At 42.0% G+C, this 20553-nt stretch overlaps 1 protein-coding gene across 1 annotated transcript in view; it reads left to right on the forward strand.

The window, feature by feature from the left end:
• The window catches only part of greb1 (growth regulating estrogen receptor binding 1), a 194519-nt gene that overhangs the window by 95394 nt on the left and 78572 nt on the right, over positions 1–20553 (forward strand). The window contains exons 16-18 of the mRNA XM_060855164.1: positions 7265–7451; positions 10283–10419; positions 12606–12945. Of these exons, the coding sequence (XP_060711147.1) occupies positions 7265–7451; positions 10283–10419; positions 12606–12945 (664 nt within the window). The remainder of the gene's footprint in view (positions 1–7264; positions 7452–10282; positions 10420–12605; positions 12946–20553) is intronic.

Below are 20553 nucleotides of genomic sequence, written 5' to 3' on the forward strand. Positions count from 1 at the left end.
GGGAGAATCTCAGTGGATCTGGCAGCATCTGTCCTCAAGAATGGTCACTGGACCTGAAACATTAACTCTGCTTTCTCTCCACGGATGCTGTCAGACCTGCTGAGTTTCTCCAGCGCTTTCTCATATTTGTGTTTCAGATCTGCAGTGCATTGTTTTAGCTAAGAAAATTGTTTATTTTGGTGGCGGTGGTGGAGAGATCATGTTGCTGGGCTATTAACCTATAGGCCCAGCTAAATGATCTTGAAATCCCACCATGACAGGTGGTGGTACTTAAATCCAGTTAATACACCGAGAATGAAAAGGTGGTCTAATAGTTACTTTTGTTTATCTTTGAATAGTACCCATGGGATCTTTTACATTTGCTTGGGAAGGAATGTGAAGCCTCAATTTCATATCCCCTCCCAAGGCAGCATTGCATTGCTCTTCACTGTCATGAATGGCTGATTTTTCTCATGTTTTGAGTATATCAATTTTCTGGAGTTCCCTCCTGGTGATTATACTCTACCGCCAGGACCTTTTGCCATTCAAGCTGTCGATGTTATATTTAAGCCCAGTTCAAAGGCTGCAAAACAGGATCCGCCTTTATTGGGGTGCTGTATACTTGGCAAGGCCTTGAAGGGGTGTGACAGATTGGCATCCTGCTTTGCTAACTGGGAGTATCTTGTGACTCTGAAGGGCTGCTGGAGACCAGACCCTTATTCTGTTCCCGGATGTTTCAAATTGTTTTCTCACCTCTTTACCAGACAGGATGTCTTTTCTTTGATGCACAGCATAAGATAACAAGAAACAAGAGCAGGAGTAGGCTGTCTGGCCTCTGGAACCTGCTCTCCCATCCAATAATCTGACTGTGGCCTTAGCACCACTTTCCTGCTTTTCTACTATTTTGGAGGATGTTTTTCTTGTTTTGTATCATATCTTTGGATATAAAATAGTTGTTCAAAGTTCCCATCAGTTCCTTATTTCTAATTAGTTGTTTCCCAATCTCATCATCGAAGGGATCAATGCTTCCCTCAGCTACAGTCTTGCTGTTTATATACTTACAAGAGCTTTTAATAGAGGCTGTCAATAGAATATATCTTTGCTGTGATTGATGAATTATCTCTTTAAACATCTATAATTTCTTACCTACCATCTTGTCTCTTAATCTATTTTCCCAATTTAGAGTCATAGAATCATAGCCTTATACAGCACAGAAATAGACCCTTCAGTCCAACCAGTTCATGCTGAATATAATCCCAAACTAAACTACACCCACCTGCCTACTCCTGGTCCATATTCCTGCAATTTCCTATTCATATACTTATCCAAATGTCTTTCAAATGTTGCAATTGTGCCCACATCCACCACTTTCTCAGGAAGTTCATTCCAAACGTGAACTCTCCTCTGTGTAAAACATTTTCTCGTCATGTCTTTTTTAAATCTCTCTCCTCTCACTGACCCCTCGTCTTGAAATCCCCATTCTAGGGACAAGACACCTACCAGTAACCCTACCTATCCCCCTCATGATTTTATAAACTTCAATAAGGTCACCTCTCAACCTCCTATGCTCCAGTAAAAAAAGTCCCAGTCTATCCCGCCTTTCTTTACCTTTTTAAAAGTCTGTAATTAAGTTTAAGATACTACGTTTAGACCTAGATTTCGCATTGTCAAACTGAATGTGAAATTTCTTATGTTGTGATCACTTTTTCTGAAGGATCCTTTATTATGGGATCAATCATCAATTCTCCTCATTTCATATTGCCGGTTTTAAAACAGCCCGTTTCCTGGATGGTCCAATCAATGGAGAGGAGCACCTTTCTTATAAGCCCCTATTTACGTTAGGGTCCGAGTGTCCTTAGAGAAGGAGCACGTGGTGTCCACCAACATCCTGGAGTTGTTCAGGGAGAGGTGGGCGCCGCAGGGAGTGGAGTGCATCATTTCCCCCTCCAACTCTATTTTGATTTAGTCCCTGCCCTCCCCTTCACTTCACTTTGATGTGAAGGGCACTGCTTGTCACTGGCCACCCGGGTGTTTTCCTACCTTCCTGGTGGTGGAAATTGAATAAGGATTCGTGCACTTTGTGTCTCTCACTGTGTCTCACATCTGCACACACACACCATGGGTGCTGGGGAAAAAAATAAGCACTACCGCAGTTAGGCAGTAGTGTGGGGATTAAAGAAAAAGAAGAGAAAAAAAATTAAGCCCCTATTATATATACTTCACAGAATATATCATTTATATTTTGTGCTATGTGAATTGTGGGATTTATGTGGATAATTTTAATATTAATTGTTTGGATGTCTGGCTTTGAACTAGTAACTGATGGGTTTCTCTGTGTGTCTGAAGGTAATAATTAAATTACACACATTTCTACAACAATGTCAATTTCATCTTAAAAAATAATCTTTGAAATCTGGCCATAGACTGAATGTTGTTCTTGAGCACTGATAGACTTTTGTTTATTTTAGCCTGTTGGTGATCCAGCCTGGCAAATTATAGGGCCTCAGAGATTTGTTAGAGAGTTCTGGAATCTGTTTATTTTTCAGCTTCAGGGAAATGCCCATAGTTGAGGAAAGAGATTTTTAGTTTCATTTTTTGACTTTGAGTAGTGACGTTAGTCCTGCGAAGATCTTGGAACAGGATGGCTGTATAGAGCAGCACACCTAAGATAGGAATGAGAGATTTAATAAATGAGGTTCCTTGGAGTGAAAATTTAGTGTCAGCCCCAGACCAGAAGTATTGGGATAAAAACCAGAAAGTGCTTATTTAAACTGACTACATTAAAGCTCAAGTATATGATAGTTCCAGGAAGAAGTTATTTGCAGTTTCAGTTGAAGCCACAAATGACTTAGAGCCGACTGAGGTGTTATGTACAGGAGCTGTGGTGTGTGACATTTTAAAAACTATATTGGGGTGTTTTGGGTATTATGCAAACGCTACTCTGTTTCTTTACAACTTATGTAGGTGTGTTTTGGGAAGAATAGTTTGACTACATACTGAAATTTTTGAACTTGCATTATAATTCATTATTTGGCAGGTTCAATTGGATGATTTATTGGTAGAAATAATATGCAAAGATACAGGGGTAAAGCAAGAGTTTGACAGCAGGTAATAATGCTGATTTGAACATAATGGGCCAAATTACCTCCTTCTTCTGTACCACACTGTGGTGATTCTGTGGGAGATAGTTCACATGATTCTATTTTATCTCCATTCCTTTCTCAATAAACCACTGTTTTGTTGTTAAAGCAAAATCTGCAGCAATGCATGTTGATGTTTCAACAAAAGAAGTCTTCATTAAGACAAGTAAAAATGTTATTTGACTCATCAAGTTCCTAACTGGGAACTGGCTTGTCTGGTAAAACCACCTGCTGCGATTGTAATGTCTGCGCTACAATGTAGGAAGGTCTATAAACTACTCCCACCATGATTTCTTTCCCTTGTCTTTCTATATCTCAATCCAAACTGATTCTACTGGTTCTGAAGAAGGGTCACTGGATCTGAAACATTAACTCTAATTTCTCTTCACAGATACTGCCAAATACTGAGTTTGTTCAGCAATTTCTGTTTTTGTTTCTGATTTTCAGCATCCACAGTTCTTTCAGTTTTTTTTTGTTTAGTGATTCTACATCTTGACCTCTGAACCAAATCATTTCATACTCCTATTTTGATGTTTTGTTTTGTGAACAGAGCTGCCTGTATGTCCTTGCTTACCATGACCTGGTTGTACTGCTCGGTAACAAAGCTTTTCACTGTACTTATGTACATGTGACAATAAATCAAATCAAATCAAATACTAACTAGTATACCTAGTTAACTTATAAAGCTAATACAGTGCTTGTATCTCCTAGATCTTGTTTAAGCAACTGCCTCAATTTAGAGAAGGAATTCTGCAAAAATCAGAAACCAGTTATGTACCTGCAAACTGAATTAATCCCTCTCCTGCACCATTCTGAAGTCTTGCTGTTTCTTGCTTCTTTTGTGGACTGCTCCTTGACATGTGAATGATCAGACTCAGTAGTCCTCAATCTTACACTATCACATTGACCAGAAACTGAACTGGGCTGGTCATAGAAATACAATGGCAACAGTAGTAGATCAGAGGCAGCAAGTAACTCCCCAAAGCCTGTCCATCACCTATAGGGCAGAAGTCAGGAATGTGATGGAATACTCTCACATGCCTCAATGAGTACAGCTCAAGGAAAAGTCAAGAAGCATGACACACATCCAGGACAAAGCAGCCAACTTGATTGGTATTAATTCCCTTCACCACTGACACCCAGTTGCAGCAGTGTGTACTGTCTACGATGTTAAGTTGGATTGACGGTAGGAGACAGAGGGTAATGGTGGAGGGTTGTTGTTCAGACTGGAGGCCTGTGACCACTGGTGTGTTGGGTCCACTGTTGTTTTTCATTGTATAAATGATTTGGATATGAATACTGGAGGTATGGTTCGTATGTTATTAAACTTGATGGCCTAGTGCACAGTGAAGAAGGTTATCTAAGTACAATGGGATCTTGAACCATTGGAGAGTGGGCTGAGGAGTGGCAGATGGAGTTTAATTCAGATAAATGTGAGGCGTTGCATTTTGGTAAGACAAACCAGGGCAGGGCTTACACAGTTATTGGTAGGGCACTAGGGTGTGTTGTCAAACAGAGACTTTGGGAGTGTGGTACATAATTCATTAAGTGGCATCAGAGGTACACAGAGTGATGAAGAAGGCGTTTGGCAGGGTTGTCTTCATTGGTGAGTACAGGAGTTGGGATGCCATGTTACAGCTGTACAGGACATTGGTATGGCCACATTTGGAGTACTGCAAATAATTCTATTCGCCCTGGAAAGGATGCAAAAAAGATTTACAGGAGGTTACTGAGACTGGAAATTTGAGTTATAAGGAGAGGCAGGATAGACCAGAACTTTTGTTTTCCTGGAGGGTAGAAAGCTGAGGGGTGACATTTTAAAGTTTTATAAAATCATGAAAGGCATATGTAAGGTGAATAAACAAGAACTCTTCCCCAGGGTAAGGGAATCCATAACTAGTGGGCAGAGGTCGAAGGTGAGAGGGGAAAGATTTATAAGGGACCTGATGGGCAGCGTTTTCACACAGAGGGTGTTGTCTCCATGGAAAAAAACTTCCAGAGGAAGTGATAGATTCAGGCACAGTTACAATATTTAAAGGACAATTGCACAGATTAGATTAGATTACTTAGAGTGTGGAAACAGGCCCTTCAGCCCGATCCATGGATAGGAAAGGTTTAGTGGGGTATAGTTAGAGGTGAAAGAATAAAAGGGAACCTGAGGGCAACTGTTTTACACAGAGGGTGGTATGCATATGGAATGAGCTGCCAGAGGAAGTGGTTGAGGTGGGTACATTAACAACATTTGAAGGGCATTTGGACAATTACACGGATAGGAAAGGATTAGAAGGATATGGGCCGAGTGCGGGGAAATGGGGTAAGTCTGGACGGACATTTTTATCAGCATGGACCAGTTTGGGCCAAAGAGTCTGTCTCTGTGCTGTAGGATTCTATGGCTATGACTCTATGTGGGCTAAATACAAGAAAGTGGGAATAATTCAGTTTAGGAAATCTTGTTAGCATGTGTGAGGCTGAAGGGCCTATTTCTGTATGACTCTATAACTTTATGACAAGGTGCATTGCAGAAATTCACCAAAGATCCTTAGGCAGCACCTTCCAAACCCATGACCCTTTCCATCTGGAAGGACAAGGACCCTCAAGTTCCTCTCCAAGGCACTCACCACCCTGATTTGGAAATATATTACCGTTCCTTTGTTGTTGCTGGGTCAAAATCCTAGAATTCCCTCCCTAACGGGTCTACCTACAGCATATGGACTTCAGTGGTTCAAGAAGGCAGCTTACCACCATCTTCTCAAGAGCGACGAAGGATGGACAAAAAGTACTGACCCAGCCAGCGAGGAATAAAAAGAATTTCCCTCACTCACTACAATCTCACCTTAAATACTCAGTCGAGCAGACTGCTGTGATATTTTGTTCCATGTCTTTGCAAAAATGCCTATTGTTTTTTACACAAGTGAGAACTCCTAAGATCTGAAGTAGCCCATTGCCAGGTAACCATGCTACCTGATTAAATATGCACCTTCACTAGCAGCGTAGGCATCTTGTTCATCTGTCTCAAACTGCAAAAGAAATAAGAAATTCATGTTAAAATTCAGCACCATGCCAAACTTGATCTTCAAAAGAGATTGATTCTTTAAACAGAGACTTCCTTCACACACACAATTCCTGAGTTTGGTATTTTGATACAGTGACAAAGCTAAACTCTGTGTAAATTGACCTGCAGGCTATTTACCATTTCTACTAGGTAAATTGTGAAGGACATTCCCCTCAGTAACTGGACACCACTAAAATCAGCCCCTTAGAAAGCACCAGTAAAAGGCAGAGTTCTGACTTCTGTAGATCAAAGTTGGTGTGATCTTTCTTTCATCAGGTTCACCAGTTTTTCAAGTTTTTGATGCTTGTCACTCGATGGTTTATACCAGCAACACAGTAGCCTTTGTTTGAAGTTGTAATCTTGTGAAGAGTTTGTTAAACATTTTTTCAAAAAATCGACAAAGTAAGTTCAAAGTCCTCAAAGGTTCAAGTTTGTGCAGCAATTAGGTATTAGCAACACGATGGAAGAATAATTGATGGCTGAGCAAAATTGACAACAAACATGCTACTGATAAATCTGGTGACACTCTGGTTAGTGAATTACCTTCTCATTCTGCTCGTACCTTGGAATTAGAATAAAGAACATCACATCGTACGTTGCTCACATTTGCCAACAAGAGAGGGACATTCCTGGCTTTCAGCTGCCAGGGATCATTCAGCCATTCTCTAATTGAATTGGCTTCTATTTTGGGCAAAGTTTGATTAATGGTTGTGCAATGTGTTGACGCAGTAACTTTACCAGCAATCCATCTAAGAAAAGGGTTAGCCTTTCCACAGCCTACTGATACCATACGACTGTTTGGTTTTAATGAAAGATAAATGGATTTCTTAGATTGAGTGTACAGTCAACACATATAGGCATGCAACACTTTAGAACTAAGTTAACTTTTAACCTCTTGTTCCTAGTGATTTCATTTATTTCTACTGTCCTTAAACTTTAAGTGATTAGACATTTATTGTTTGCTCTTTCCAATTTTTCTGCGATTTGTTTGTATTAAGTGACATTTTGCAATACAACTGTGTGTGTCTGTGTTTATGGATTTCCTGAAAAGATCTCATTAATTCTCAGTATTGTATTCTTATCTCGATTCCAGTGGGGGAATGTTTTCACAAAGTGAACCGTTTCTGGGCCTGGCTGATAGAATCGTGAACTGCAAAGAAATTAAAGAAGCACTGAACGTGTTGACAGTCCAAGTTACATCTTTCCCCTACGCCCTTCAAACACAGCAGACCTACATCAGCCCCTATAATGAGATCCATTGGCCATCATCCTGCAACAGTGTAAATTTTACTGAAGTATTCCTAATGTTTAACAATTCTGTGTTGCTACAATGGAGTGATAATGTGTAAAGGAACTGGCATCCTTTCTGCTAACCCTTAGAATTCTTAGGCTTAAAAGTTAAGAAAACAATTGGAAAAAAGAAAATATTTGGTTGCTCCTTCCAAAGTTTATTGATGTAAAGCAGGTGCTGAAAATACAACCAGGGGCGAGAGAGGGAAAGATAAGCCAACGCTTTTTATTTATATTGTCATTCAATAAGCAGTTTTGAAAATTTTGGAAGAAATCATGATGGGGCACGTGGGATATCCGATTTATAATAATTAATCAGTTGATTGGGGGAATCAAAATGGCTAAAATGATCAAAATGTGCTGTTACTTCTCAAAATTCAAATTCCAACAAAGTACTTGTTTTTTGAAAGCGACCTGAAGTGGCAGTAAAAGAATAACAGATAATAATGGTGAGTGTTGTAAAATCATAGAGTTACACAGCATGGAAACAGATCCTTCTGTCTAACTCATCTGCACTGACCAGACATGCCAATCTGACCTAATTACATTTGTCAGCATTTCGCACATATCTCTCTAAACCCTTCCTATTCATATACCCACTAGGTGTCTTTTAAATGTAATTGTACCAGCCTCCACCACTTCCTTTGGCAGCTCATTCCAGACATGCGCCAGTCTCTGCATGAAAAAGTTGCCCCTGGAGTTCTTTTAAAATCTTTCCCTTCTCACCTTAAACCTATGCCCTCCAGTTTTGAACTCTCCCATCCTCGGAAAAAGACATTGGCTATCCACCCTATCCATGCCCCACATGATTTTATAAACCTCTGTAAGTGCTTTGACCTACCTCACTCTATTTTGGACTCTTTAGGATTCTTGCCTGCACACTGATTAAAGAACTGAAAACATGAGCAATCCCTATGTATAATCTTAGCCAGTGTTTCTTCTGTCAGCAGACTCTGTATTTCCTCTCTCCCAAGGGGAATGTGGGCATTTGAAGGATTGACCCTGATCCAGAATGTATTACAAAGAGAATTGCGGATAACAGCCACATTTAACATAATTTATATCATCACATTAAATCTTTAAATCATCAGATACTCACGAAATCCATGTCCAAATACACCAAGACCTGGACAATATCTAGACTTGTACTGATAGGTGGCAAATAAGTTAGCAGTACACAATTACCAGGCAATGACCATTTCCAGTAAGAGAGAATCTTACCACAGTCCCTTGTCCATTCAATGCATTACCATTGCTGAATACCCCATTAACAACATCCTGTGGCCTACCATTGACCAGAAACTAAATTGAATTAACCATTTGAATATTGTAGCTAAAGAATAGTTAAAAAACTAGGAATCCTGCAATGAATAACTCACCTCTAGATTCCTCAAAGTCTGTCTGCAATCTACAAGACATGTGTCAGGCCTCTGATGGAGTATTCCTTACTTGCCTGGATGAGTACAGCTTCAACAATATCTAAGAAGTTTGACGCTATCCAGGATAAAGCAGCTACTTTACTGGCACCACATCCACAAACAATTCACTCTTGCTACCACTACAGGATGCACTGCAGAAATTCACCAAAGGTCCTCAAACAGCCCCTTCCAAACCTATGGCCACTATCACCGAGAAAGATAAGAGCAGCAGAGACCATCCTGGCTTGGAAATGTATTGCCGTCACTTAAATGTTGCTGCTTTCAAAGCCCTGGAACTCCATCTCTAATGGCACTATGGGTCTACCTACAATAAACAGAAGGCAGTCCACCACCAACTTCTCATCAGGCAACTAGGGGCAGGCAGTAAATAATGATACAGCGAGCAACATCCACATTCCATAAAAATTAATTTTAAAAACATTGTAAGAAACATTTTTCCATAATTTTCTTTTTCTTAATGGGACATGACGTTCCAAGTCAAAAAATTATGCTTCTCAAACCTACCCTGCACTGATAACATTCGCTTACAAATGTAATCTTGTCTTCATTTTGCCTTTGAAACTGCACTGTATTGTAGCATTATGTTAAGTGCCTGTGTGTGGAGCAGTCCATTGTAAGAAAACTGAACATAACTGTCAGTTTTTTGAAGAATTAATCTCTTGTAAATAACTGCAGTTTGAAATAGGAGAAGATTTTGCACTGATACTTCTTCTTTGGACAAGCAGTCTCAGTACCACTTGCTTTGTTATAAACAATTGCTTTCTTGTTAACGACCCCTCAATGGAAATTGGAAAATTGTTTTACTGTTGACACTATGTGATACTATTATCACATATTTAAAATTGTCTGATGGAAAAAAAGATGACCTTCTCTTGTACTATATTCGTTACTTGTGTAAATGTTTAAAAATCCAAATCCATGGATCTTAGAAGAAAGAAGTAGGATATGAGCTGCGTGGCTGTTAATGAAGAAACACTGCATTCCCTTACCCGCAACCCACGCCATCCTCCCTGCCTTCTACCTGTCTCCGATCAGAGGATTTCTGTGCGGCGACCTCTCCACCCACTGCTGGTTGAATACCAGATTTGGTGAGACGCACCACTTAAAGGGCATCAATTGCTTACTTAAGAGGTTCTAAGCAAGAGACTGTCCGCAAGTGTTCCGACCCTCCTTTAGTTGTGTGCAGGCAGGAAGCAGGATGGGGGCTTCCCTGCTCTACATCCTTTCCCCCTACCTCCAAATTCACCACCAAGATGGTGGAGATTTCAGTTCCAAATGTTAAGTTTTACATCTAAGAGTTCAGCACTATGTTTAATCTTTCGGAGAATACATTGCATTTGATTAACATTGCTCTCCTTTATTCTGCTCTTTCACATCTTTAGGAAGTGAACTTGTACCATGAAAACAATAAGTACTTCGGACTCTCAGACTTCATTGATTCCACCTACTCAGGACACAAACTTCCATTGTTGAGATATGACAGTTCTTTTGAAGCAATGGTTACTGCAGTGGAGGAAAGGTAGGTGATTGATGTAGATATAACGCTGACATGACTAGCTTTGATGCCAGAAGTGAGATCAGTCTAATGTAACTGATTTGACAGGGAAAACCTAGTACTGAGAGACAAGACTAATTTTGCTCCCATTCATTTTATTACATATTTCCTGCCTTTTCCAACAACCAATTTTATTCCAAACATTTGGCTGCCCGTCCTTAAATCTCTTTTATTGAAATACAATACGCAACTGCTCAGTCAACATTTGTGGAAAAACCAAATTAACGTTTTGGGTCAATTATGTTTCATTGGAGTTTTCAATATGGGCTACGGCGAGGTGGTAGATGGAGCACAGCCAGATTGGAGTGTTCAGTGTGTGTTGTCCCCCTGGCTTAAATCTCACAGGACATTTTGTCTCCATTTGTATTTTTGGAAATTGAGACACTTTAAAAATGGTAATTAAAAAAATCGTGGCTTCTAATTATTCATTGGAAGTACGGTGCCATTTATAGGGAAAGTTAAAGGAGAGGAATTCAAAATGTTACTTCTTTTTAGAAATAAGAACAATAACGTGCAAATGGATTCGAGTAAAATGTCTTCAAAGGAAATGATAATTTTAAGCCCATCCTTAACCTTCTTTTCACTCAATAACCAAGAGTATAATAATCCACATGAACTAACTGTTTGTAAGTGACCTCCACCCTGTTGTTACTCTGTCTAGCTGAAAGCTGAAACATTTGAGTCACCACCAGCGCCCTTGAACAATTCAAACCATTGTATGGAATTATAATTCCAACCTCTAGTGCCTTTTTCTCCAGCCCATTTATGTCATTGTTTTAACTGGATATTCATTTAAACATTACTCAAGTTTCAACTATATCTGGCAAAATAGCTTGAATTCCTACCTGGCCAATTAGGGTTAACCTGCAAGTTGCCTTTTACTATGAATTGCACTGAGTCCTTTTTTTAAAATTGTTACAGTACCACCTAATGGTCATACTTTAGAAAAACAGTAAGGAGACAATATCTGAATAATTTAATTATTAGGGAAAGATAATACGCAACTACTTTGGCTGTTGTTTTCTGTCCTTGCTTTGTCATTTCTGATTCTTCTGTTCCCTCTCATGTTGTCTGACTTTGGTTTTCTCTCACCATCAATCCCATTAATCATAATTCTCTTGATACGTGTGAATTAATCGTTTTGTGAGCATGATTTATTCGTACAGTTGCAAATATCAGAATAGATAGGGTGAGACTTTGCTGCTTTTGTTCCGGATGATTCATAAATCCTTCAACCAGCTCAAAAACGTATTCCCAACAATCCAATCTGATTTCATCCACTTCCAAAACCAATGGAGCAGGAAACTGATGGAGAGGTAGCACTAGATTGAAGAAGTTGAGACTGTCTTCCCTCGAGAGAAGAGACTGAGAGGAGATTTGATACAGGTTTTTAAAACCATGAGCGGGCTGGATAGATTAGAAAGGGAGATGCTATTCCTGCTTATAAAGGAACAAAAACAGGACGGCATTATTTATAATGACATACAAACGAGTCAAGGTTGATGTGAGGAAAAACTTTTTCAAGTGGAATTCATTGCCACAAGGTGCAGTGGAGGCTGGGACGCTAAATGTCTTCAAGGCAGAGATTAATAGATTCTTGTTGTCTCGAGGAATTAAGGGCTACGGGGAGAATGCGGGTAAGTGGAGTTGAAATGCCCATCAGCCATGATTGAATGGCGGAGTGGACTCGATGGGCCGAATGGCCTGACTTCCACTCCTGTGTCTGATGGTCTTATGGTCCTATGAGTCATTCGGGTATAGAATGCACTGCCTGAAAATGTGGTAGAGGCAGGTTTAATTGAGGCATTCAGGAGGGCATTGGATAATTATTGGATAGAAATTGATATGGGGAAAAGGCAGGAGATTGGTGCCATACAATAAAGCCAGTGTAGGCATGATGGGTAAAGTGTGCTGTAATGACTGTGATTCTGTGAAAATAACTGTTCACGATCTTGTAACAAGCAACATAAAAATAGTGTCCATATGACAGCAATAAAATCTAACACTTTTTAAAAGCTCCGTGCAAATTACAAATCAAATCATTTTAAATTCTGCATCAACCCTAACACTAAATGTAACCTGAGTATGAATACCCGTAACTTTAACTTTGATGAGAGCTTTTTTTTTGACGTTCTTATTTTCGGCTTAAGGTTTCCCAAGATGCACAGTGCTGTGATCTGGACGTACATCTTAATTCAGCATTACTCAGCAGCCTTGATGGTAACTGCAGGGCACTCACAGATGAAGAACTATTCTTCTGTGGAAACTCTAGAAATAGTTCAGAGTCTTACAAACTCTACAAGAAACTGTCCAAACAACCACGGCCACATGGTTTTGCTCAGGATTCCCTCCATTTCGCTTGCTGCACTGGCATATGAGCGATTGTGTCAGGTTAGACACCGCCTGGGTCTGCAGCACAGATTTGAAATCATCCTTGGGACTCCAAACACGAAAATAAACATTAGCCAGCACTTTCTGACACAACTGAAGGTAACTATTGCTTTACGCTTATTTTGTTCCATCTTAAACGAGATCTAGATTTTGGAAGACCACCTTTAGTGTCATGAATTGGGCGTTAAATTGTGACGAGATCAGTTTTATTTGACATGACTCTCAACCAGGTGGCCTAACAATGAGGTGAAAGGGGAAAGATTTAAAAGGGACCTAAAGGGTAACTTTTTCATGCAGAGGCTGGTGCGTGTGTGGAATAAGCTGCCAGAGGAAGTGGTGGAGGCTGGTACAATTACAGCATTTAAAAGGCATCTGGATGGGCATATGAATAGGAAGGGTTTAGAGGGATATGGGCCAAGTGCTGGCAAATGGGACTAGGTCAGATTGGGATGCCTGGTTAGCGTGGATGATTTGGGCCAAATGATCTTTACGGGCGGCACGGTGGCACAGTGGTTAGCACTGCTGCCTCACAGCGCCAGGGACCTGGGTTCAATTCCCGCCTCAGGCAACTGACTGTGTGGAGTTTGCACGTTCTCCCCGTGTCTGCGTGGGTTTCCTCCGGGTGCTCCGGTTTCCTCCCACAGTCCAAAGATGTGCGGGTCAGGTGAATTGGCCATGCGAAATTGGCCGTAGTGTTAGGTAAGGGGTATATGTTGGGGTATGGGTGGGTTGCGCTTCGGCGGGTCGGTGTGGACTTGTTGGGCCGAAGGGCCTGTTTTCACACTGTAAGTAATCTAATCTAATCCATCTGTGTCTGTGCTCTATAACTCTAATTGCTTTTATTCTTGAACTGTTCTGCTAGTAGAAAGTGAGGACTGCAGATGCTGGAGATCAGAGCTGAAAATGTGTTGCTGGAAAAGCGCAGCAGGTCAGGCAGCATCCAAGGAGCCGGAGAATCGACATTTCGGGCATGAGCCCTTCTTCGGGAATCCTGAATCCTGGATACTGCCTGACCTGCTATTCTGCTAGTGCCAATGAACTAACTTAATTCAATCCAATAGCTGTGGATGCTCCTATTCCTATTCTTCCCCAATTGCCAGAAATATGTCTGTCCTTCTGTTGATGTTCCTACTTATTAATCCAAAGTATCACAAGTGAAGGTTATCACTTGTTATTGTGAAATCATAAATACAGTTGTTAATGTAACCGCTGTAAAGCAGAATCATCTGACATCTTATGTCTCAATGGAAATACTATCTGATCCTTGGCTAAAATATTAATTCATCTTGATTACATTTAGTTTCTGGAAAAGCACAGCAGGTCAGGCAGCATCCGAGCAGTTGGAGCAGTTTCCTGCTCCTCGGAAGCTCCCCGATCTCCGACTCCCCAGAAGCTCCCTGATCTCCGGCTCCTCAGAAGCTCCCTGATCTCCGGATCCCCGGAAGTTCATGATCTCTGGCTCCCCCCCCCCGGAAGCTCATGATCTCTGGCTCCCCGGAAGCTCATGATCTCCGGCTCCCCGGAAGCTCCCTGATCTCCAGCTCCCCGATCTCCGACTCCCCGGAAGCTCATGATCTCCGGCTCCCCGATCTCCAGCTCCCCGATCTCCGACTCCCCGGAAGCTCCCTGATCTCCGGCTCCTCAGAAGCTCCCTGATCTCCGGCTCCCCGGAAGCTCATGATCTCTGGCTCCCCGGAAGCTCATGATCTCCGGCTCCCCGGAAACTCCCTGATCTCCAGGTCCCCGGAAGCTGCCTGATCTCCAGCTCCTCAGAAGCTCCCTGATCTCTGGATCCTCGGAAGCTCATGATCTCCGGCTCCCCGGAAACTCCCTGATCTCCAGGTCCCCGGAAGCTGCCTGATCTCCAGCTCCTCAGAAGCTCCCTGATCTCTGGATCCTCGGAAGCTCATGATCTCCGGCTCCCCGGAAGCTGCCTGATCTCTGGCTCCCTGGAAGCTCCCTGATCTCCGGCTCCTCAGATCCTCCTGATCTCCTGCTCCCCGGAAATTCCCTAATCTCTGGCTCCCCGAAAGCTCCCTGATCTCCTGCTCCTTGGATCCTCCTGATCTCCTGCTCCTTGGATCCTCCTGATCTCCTGTTCCTCGGATGCTGCCTGACCTGCTGTGCTTTTCCAGCACCACATTCTCGACTCTGATCTCCAGCATCTGCAATCCTCACTTTCTGTTACATTTAGTGTCTGGTTGCTTTCTAACATAATCTGGTTACCTAATCTTTAGAATATTGATTTCCATTGACCAATATCTTCCAGTATGCGATTGTGGGGGTGGGGTGGGGTGGGGGTGGCGGATGGGAGGGGAGGGGGGTGGAAGGTGAAGGTGTTTGCAAAAAAAAAGTATCTTTTGTTTCAGACTGGATCTCTATATCTGTTCAGAAGGTAGACCATGTTAAAACTTCTGATTTTTAAACTGCACTGTTTCACACTAAGTTGACTGTACAAAACCCAGATTATGGTGAAAGACACGATACAAACAGCACAATTTGCATTTGTATATTATCACAAAAAGTACAAAGCATGTAGATATTGTATCCCAATGAGTCGTGCCTTCCAACAAGACCAAAAGTGTAATCTCTGTAACCCGTCCTGCCACCTCAGACAGTAGTTTGTTACTTTTGCAGCATTATGCTGCTTAATTGCTCCTGACACATCACAGAAGGTACTGAACACTTGTCCCAAAATGTTACATGCTTCTTGAGGATTGTATGCATCGTATAATATTGTCGAGTTGGGAAAGAATCCCGTGTCATGATTTAAGTATTTTACCCAACTGTTAGAAGACTATTTCTGCCTGCCAAGTCCCAGTTTATTGCAAGTGATATGAGGGAGGGCGGAAAGATGAAATGATAGAACTACAACACAGTGAAACCTACCAGGATTTATACTAATCTTACAACAAATGGATTATTGCAGAGTTGGAATGTCTGTCTGCCTTTATTCCTGATAAAGGGCTTTTGCCTGAAATGTTGATTCCGCTGCTCCTTGGACGCTGCCTGAACTGCTGTGCTCTTCCAGCACCACTAATCCAGAATCTGGTTTCCAGCATCTGCAGTCATTGTTTTTACCTCGTTGATTTTAACCCTACTGCGAATCCTCTTGCAAGGATGTCTGCCTTGAAGAAGTTTTCCTCCTCTCTCTTCAAGAATCTCAGGGAGTCCCTCTCCCACTGCAACTCATGCTACTTTCTCCCCACCCCCACCTTCCTCTAGCTGATCTCTCCACGCTTCAGGCTCACTGCCTTTATTCCTGATGAAGGGCTTTTGCCCGAAACGTCGATTTCGCTGCTCCTTGGATGCTGCCTGAACTGCTGTGCTCTTCCAGCACCACTAATCCAGAATCTGGTTACCAGCATCTGCAGTCATTGTTTTTACCCCTTGGAATATTACCTGTTTTCCCATTGTAGCTTACAGGCAATAGGTTACATATTGTTGTCTCTATGTCTAACGTATGAACGAATAACATTGACATAAGAAAAGAAACACTCAATCTACCATTGTAAGAAAAAAAATCACTACTTCTACCACCAGCGTAATGTGGGTGCAGTGTGTAACATTTGCAAGGTGCACTACAGTAATCTTTAAAGACTCCTTCTCTAACCTTCAGTCTGTGTCACTTTAAAGAGCAAGGAAAGCACATGCAGACAGACAGCAGCACATGCAAGATACCCTGCACTTCACACACCACCCTTCTCTGGGAATTTATCAATACTTGTTCACTGTCGCTGGGTCAAAATCCTGAAATTCCTTACTTGACAGCACTATGCAAATATATACATGCACCACGTGGGCTAGAAGTATTTTAACAGACAGCTCATCACTATTTTGAATGCAAATAGAGGTGGAAAGCAAGTGCTGTACTTGCTAGAGATGTTGACATTCCATCAGCAATATTTTTTATTGCGGGGGGAGGGGGGTGTGGAAGGTGAAGGCGCTTGCAAAAAAAAGTATCTTTTGTTTCATACTGGATCTCTATATCAGCTACTGTTCTGAAGGTAGACCATGTTAAAACTTCTGTTTTTTAAACTGCACTGTTTCACACTAAGTTGGCTGTACAAAACCCAGATTATGGTGAAAGACATGTATAACCAGCACAATTTGCATTTGTATATTATCACAAAAAGTACAAAGCATGTAGATATTGTATCCCAATGAGTCGTACCTTCCAACAAGACCAAAAGTGTAATCTCTGTAACCCGTCCTGCCACCTCAGACAGTAGTTTGTTACTTTTGCAGCATTATGCTGCTTAATTGCTCCTGACACATCACAGAAGGTACTGAACACTTGTCCCAAAATGTTACATGCTTCTTGAGGATTGTATGCATCGTATTATATTGTCGAGTTGGGAAAGAATCCCATGTCATGATTTAAGTATTTTACCCAACTGTTAGAAGACTATTTCTGCCTGCCAAGTCCCAGTTTATTGCAAGTGATATGAGGGAGGGCGGAAAGATGAAATGATAGAACTACAACACAGTGAAACCTACCAGGATTTATACTAATCTTACAACAAATGGATTATTGCAGAGTTGGAATGTCTGTCTGCCTTTATTCCTGATGAAGGGCTTTTGCCCGAAACGTTGATTTCGCTGCTCCTTGGATGCTGCCTGAACTGCTGTGCTCTTCCAGCACCACTGATCCAGAATCTGGTTTCCAGCATCTGCAGTCATTGTTTTTACCTCGTTGATTTTAACCCTACTTCGAATCCTCTTGCAAGGATGTCTGCCTTGAAGAAGTTTTCCTCCTCTCTCTACAAGAATCTCAGGGAGTCCCTCTCCCACTGCAACTCATGCTACTTTCTCCCCACCCCCACCTTCCTCTAGCTGATCTCTCCACGCTTCAGGCTCACTGCCTTTATTCCTGATGAAGGGCTTTTGCCCGAAACATCGATTTCGCTGCTCCTTGGATGCTGCCTGAACTGCTGCGCTCTTCTAGCACCACTGATCCAGAATCTGGTTTCCAGCATTTGCAGTCATTGTTTTTACCCCTTGGAATATTACCTGTTTTCCCATTGTAGCTTACAGGCAATAGGTTACATATTGTTGTCTCTATGTCTAACGTATGAACGAATAACATTGACATAAGAAAAGAAACACTCAATCTACCATTGTAAGAAAAAAATTCACTACTTCTACCACCAGCGTAATGTGGGTGCAGTGTGTAACATTTGCAAGGTGCACTACAGTAATCTTTAAAGACTCCTTCTCTAACCTTCAGTCTGTATCACTTTGAAGAGCAAGGAAAGCACATGCAGACAGACAGCAGCACATGCAAGATCCCCTGCACTTCACACACCACCCTTCTCTGGGAATTTATCAATACTTGTTCACTGTCGCTGGGTCAAAATCCTGAAATTCCTTACTTGACAGCACTATGCAAATATATACATGCACCACGTGGGCTAGAAATATTTTAACGGACAACTCATTGCTATTTTGAATGCAAATAGAGGTGGAAAGCAAGTGCTGTACTTGCTAGAGATGCTGACATTCCATCAGCAATATTTTTTAGAAGTGGTGTTGATCATTTGTGATCATTGCATCGATAAGCTTTACATAGATTCAGAATTTCAAAGTTGAACAATTCCTGATGCAATTAATACAGAATTACTTCCTTCCATGTTACATTCACCACGGAGCACTTATGGAAAACTTTCATATATTCCCTGGCTCACTTCACTCCCTCATTAAATAAAATTGTTTGTGCATTTCAGAAAGCAGATAAAAGGTTTGGATAAAATGTGTGATATTTTGTCCTATCTGAAGTTTAAAAAGAAAAATCTTACCACTGAGGTTTTGAGGCTTGAATGAAAACAAGACCCTGAGTGGAATATTATAGGGACATGAATGATGTGGGCCATGGTCAGATAGATGGCAGAATGAGCTGAGAAATCTGGCAAGGCCCCCCTTCAACATTGAAAGCAGCTCATTGCATCTTTAATGCATGCATCTACTTCATGGAAGATGAGGTTTCTCTCCAGGCACCAGCAATCTCCAATTAAAGGAGATTACAGCTTGTTATATGCCTCATTAATGCTGAAACTCACACAACACCAGCTTATAGTCCAACAGGTTTATGTGGAAGTACAAGCGTTCAGATCGCTGCTCCATAGGACTATGTCCTATGATCCACTAGCTACTTTCTCCCCAAAAGCTTGACTTCCAATTAAACCTGTTGGACTATAACCTGATGTTGTTTGACTCTTAACTTAGTCCACCCCAGTCCAACACTGGCACCTCCACATCATTATTAATGCTGTAACTTGCCTTACTAATGTTCACCTTCCCATCTTAACCAACACACCAAGCAAAGTAGGTGTCAAGGATTCTCAACATGGAAGTCCGAGGATGCACTTGGTTACTTCAGCTTACACTTTCCTCCAAAGCTCCTCTATGTTACATACTGAGCACCAACACCTCCGAGCATGCTCATGGGAGTGCCCTCCTGCCCCCCCAAAACAATCACGGGCATTGATATTTGACATATGCCGGCCTTTAAGAACCCTTCTGAAAGATCTCCCATGCGCCTACAGTCTGTTTCTGTGCTTCAGCTTGGACTGTACTGACAATTATCATTGTAATACTACAGCAAGGACACTGTGGATTTAGAGACTTGTACCCAGCCCATGAATTGGACCTGGCTGCACCTCCAGGCTGTTCACTTTGCTGTGGTCACGCTCACTCACTCTGGGCAACCTGGACACTCACCGCAACCCCTGAGGAGAAAGTGAGGACTGCAGATGCTGGAGATCACATTCCTGATGAAGGTCTTATGTCCAAAACTTTGACTCTCCTGCTACTCGGATGCCTGACCTGCTGTGCTTTTCCAGCACCACACTTTTCGACTTAGTGCAACCCTGCCTTACCTTGCCGTGTTACACTTTATCCCCGCAACCAGAGTTACCAGTCTCACAGTGCTTCTGTATTGCTGTTCTGTTTAGTGCAGTCGTTAAGGAAGCAAGCTTGCTTGGTTGTCAGCAGTCCTCAGTCAAGTCAAGGGAGAGAGGCTTCGATCAAGGAGTAAGTTAAAGACAACTTCCAATGCCAGTCCAGGGGTTTGAATATGGTTAGTCAAGCCACTGAAGCAGTCAGAGTCAAGATCCTCTCCATATTAACTGTGAGAAGCTCTACGCCAGACCCTCATTTCTGATGAAGGGCTTATACTCAAAACATTAATTCTCCTGCTCCTCGGATGCTGCCTGACTGTGCTTTTCCAGCACCACAGTTTTTGACTCTGATCTCCAATATCTGCAGTCCTCACTTTCTCCAGGCTATCCACTGGCCATCTCTTGATTCTTTCTGCCTTATGAGGGGTTGTTTTCCTCCTGGAATGAGAGAGAGAGAGAGAGGGGCAGAACTTATAGGAGATGAAAGTGAGCGGCACAGCTGGGATTTTTAGTGCCAGTGGAGAGGTTACTCGAGCGAGAGAGTAGACGGCACAGAGGGCATGCAGGGAGTTAGTGGTGGCAGAGCGTTGGGGTGGCTAACCTCAAAACAGGGAAGATGGCAATAATGAGAGTGGTTGAGCATGAGCCTTGTTGGGAGGTGTATACGGTAGTCTAGATAGAGTGAGTGTGAGATATCAGATAGAAGGTGGTGGTACTCACTCTTGTGGAGTGGAGAAGATCATTGACCTTCTTCCTGTGTGGCTGAGCATTCCTCCAGTTGAGACTGCACTGATCTGGGTGGCAGCCT

Source organism: Hemiscyllium ocellatum, chromosome 3 (assembly GCF_020745735.1).
Source record: "Hemiscyllium ocellatum isolate sHemOce1 chromosome 3, sHemOce1.pat.X.cur, whole genome shotgun sequence".
NCBI lineage: Eukaryota > Metazoa > Chordata > Chondrichthyes > Orectolobiformes > Hemiscylliidae > Hemiscyllium > Hemiscyllium ocellatum.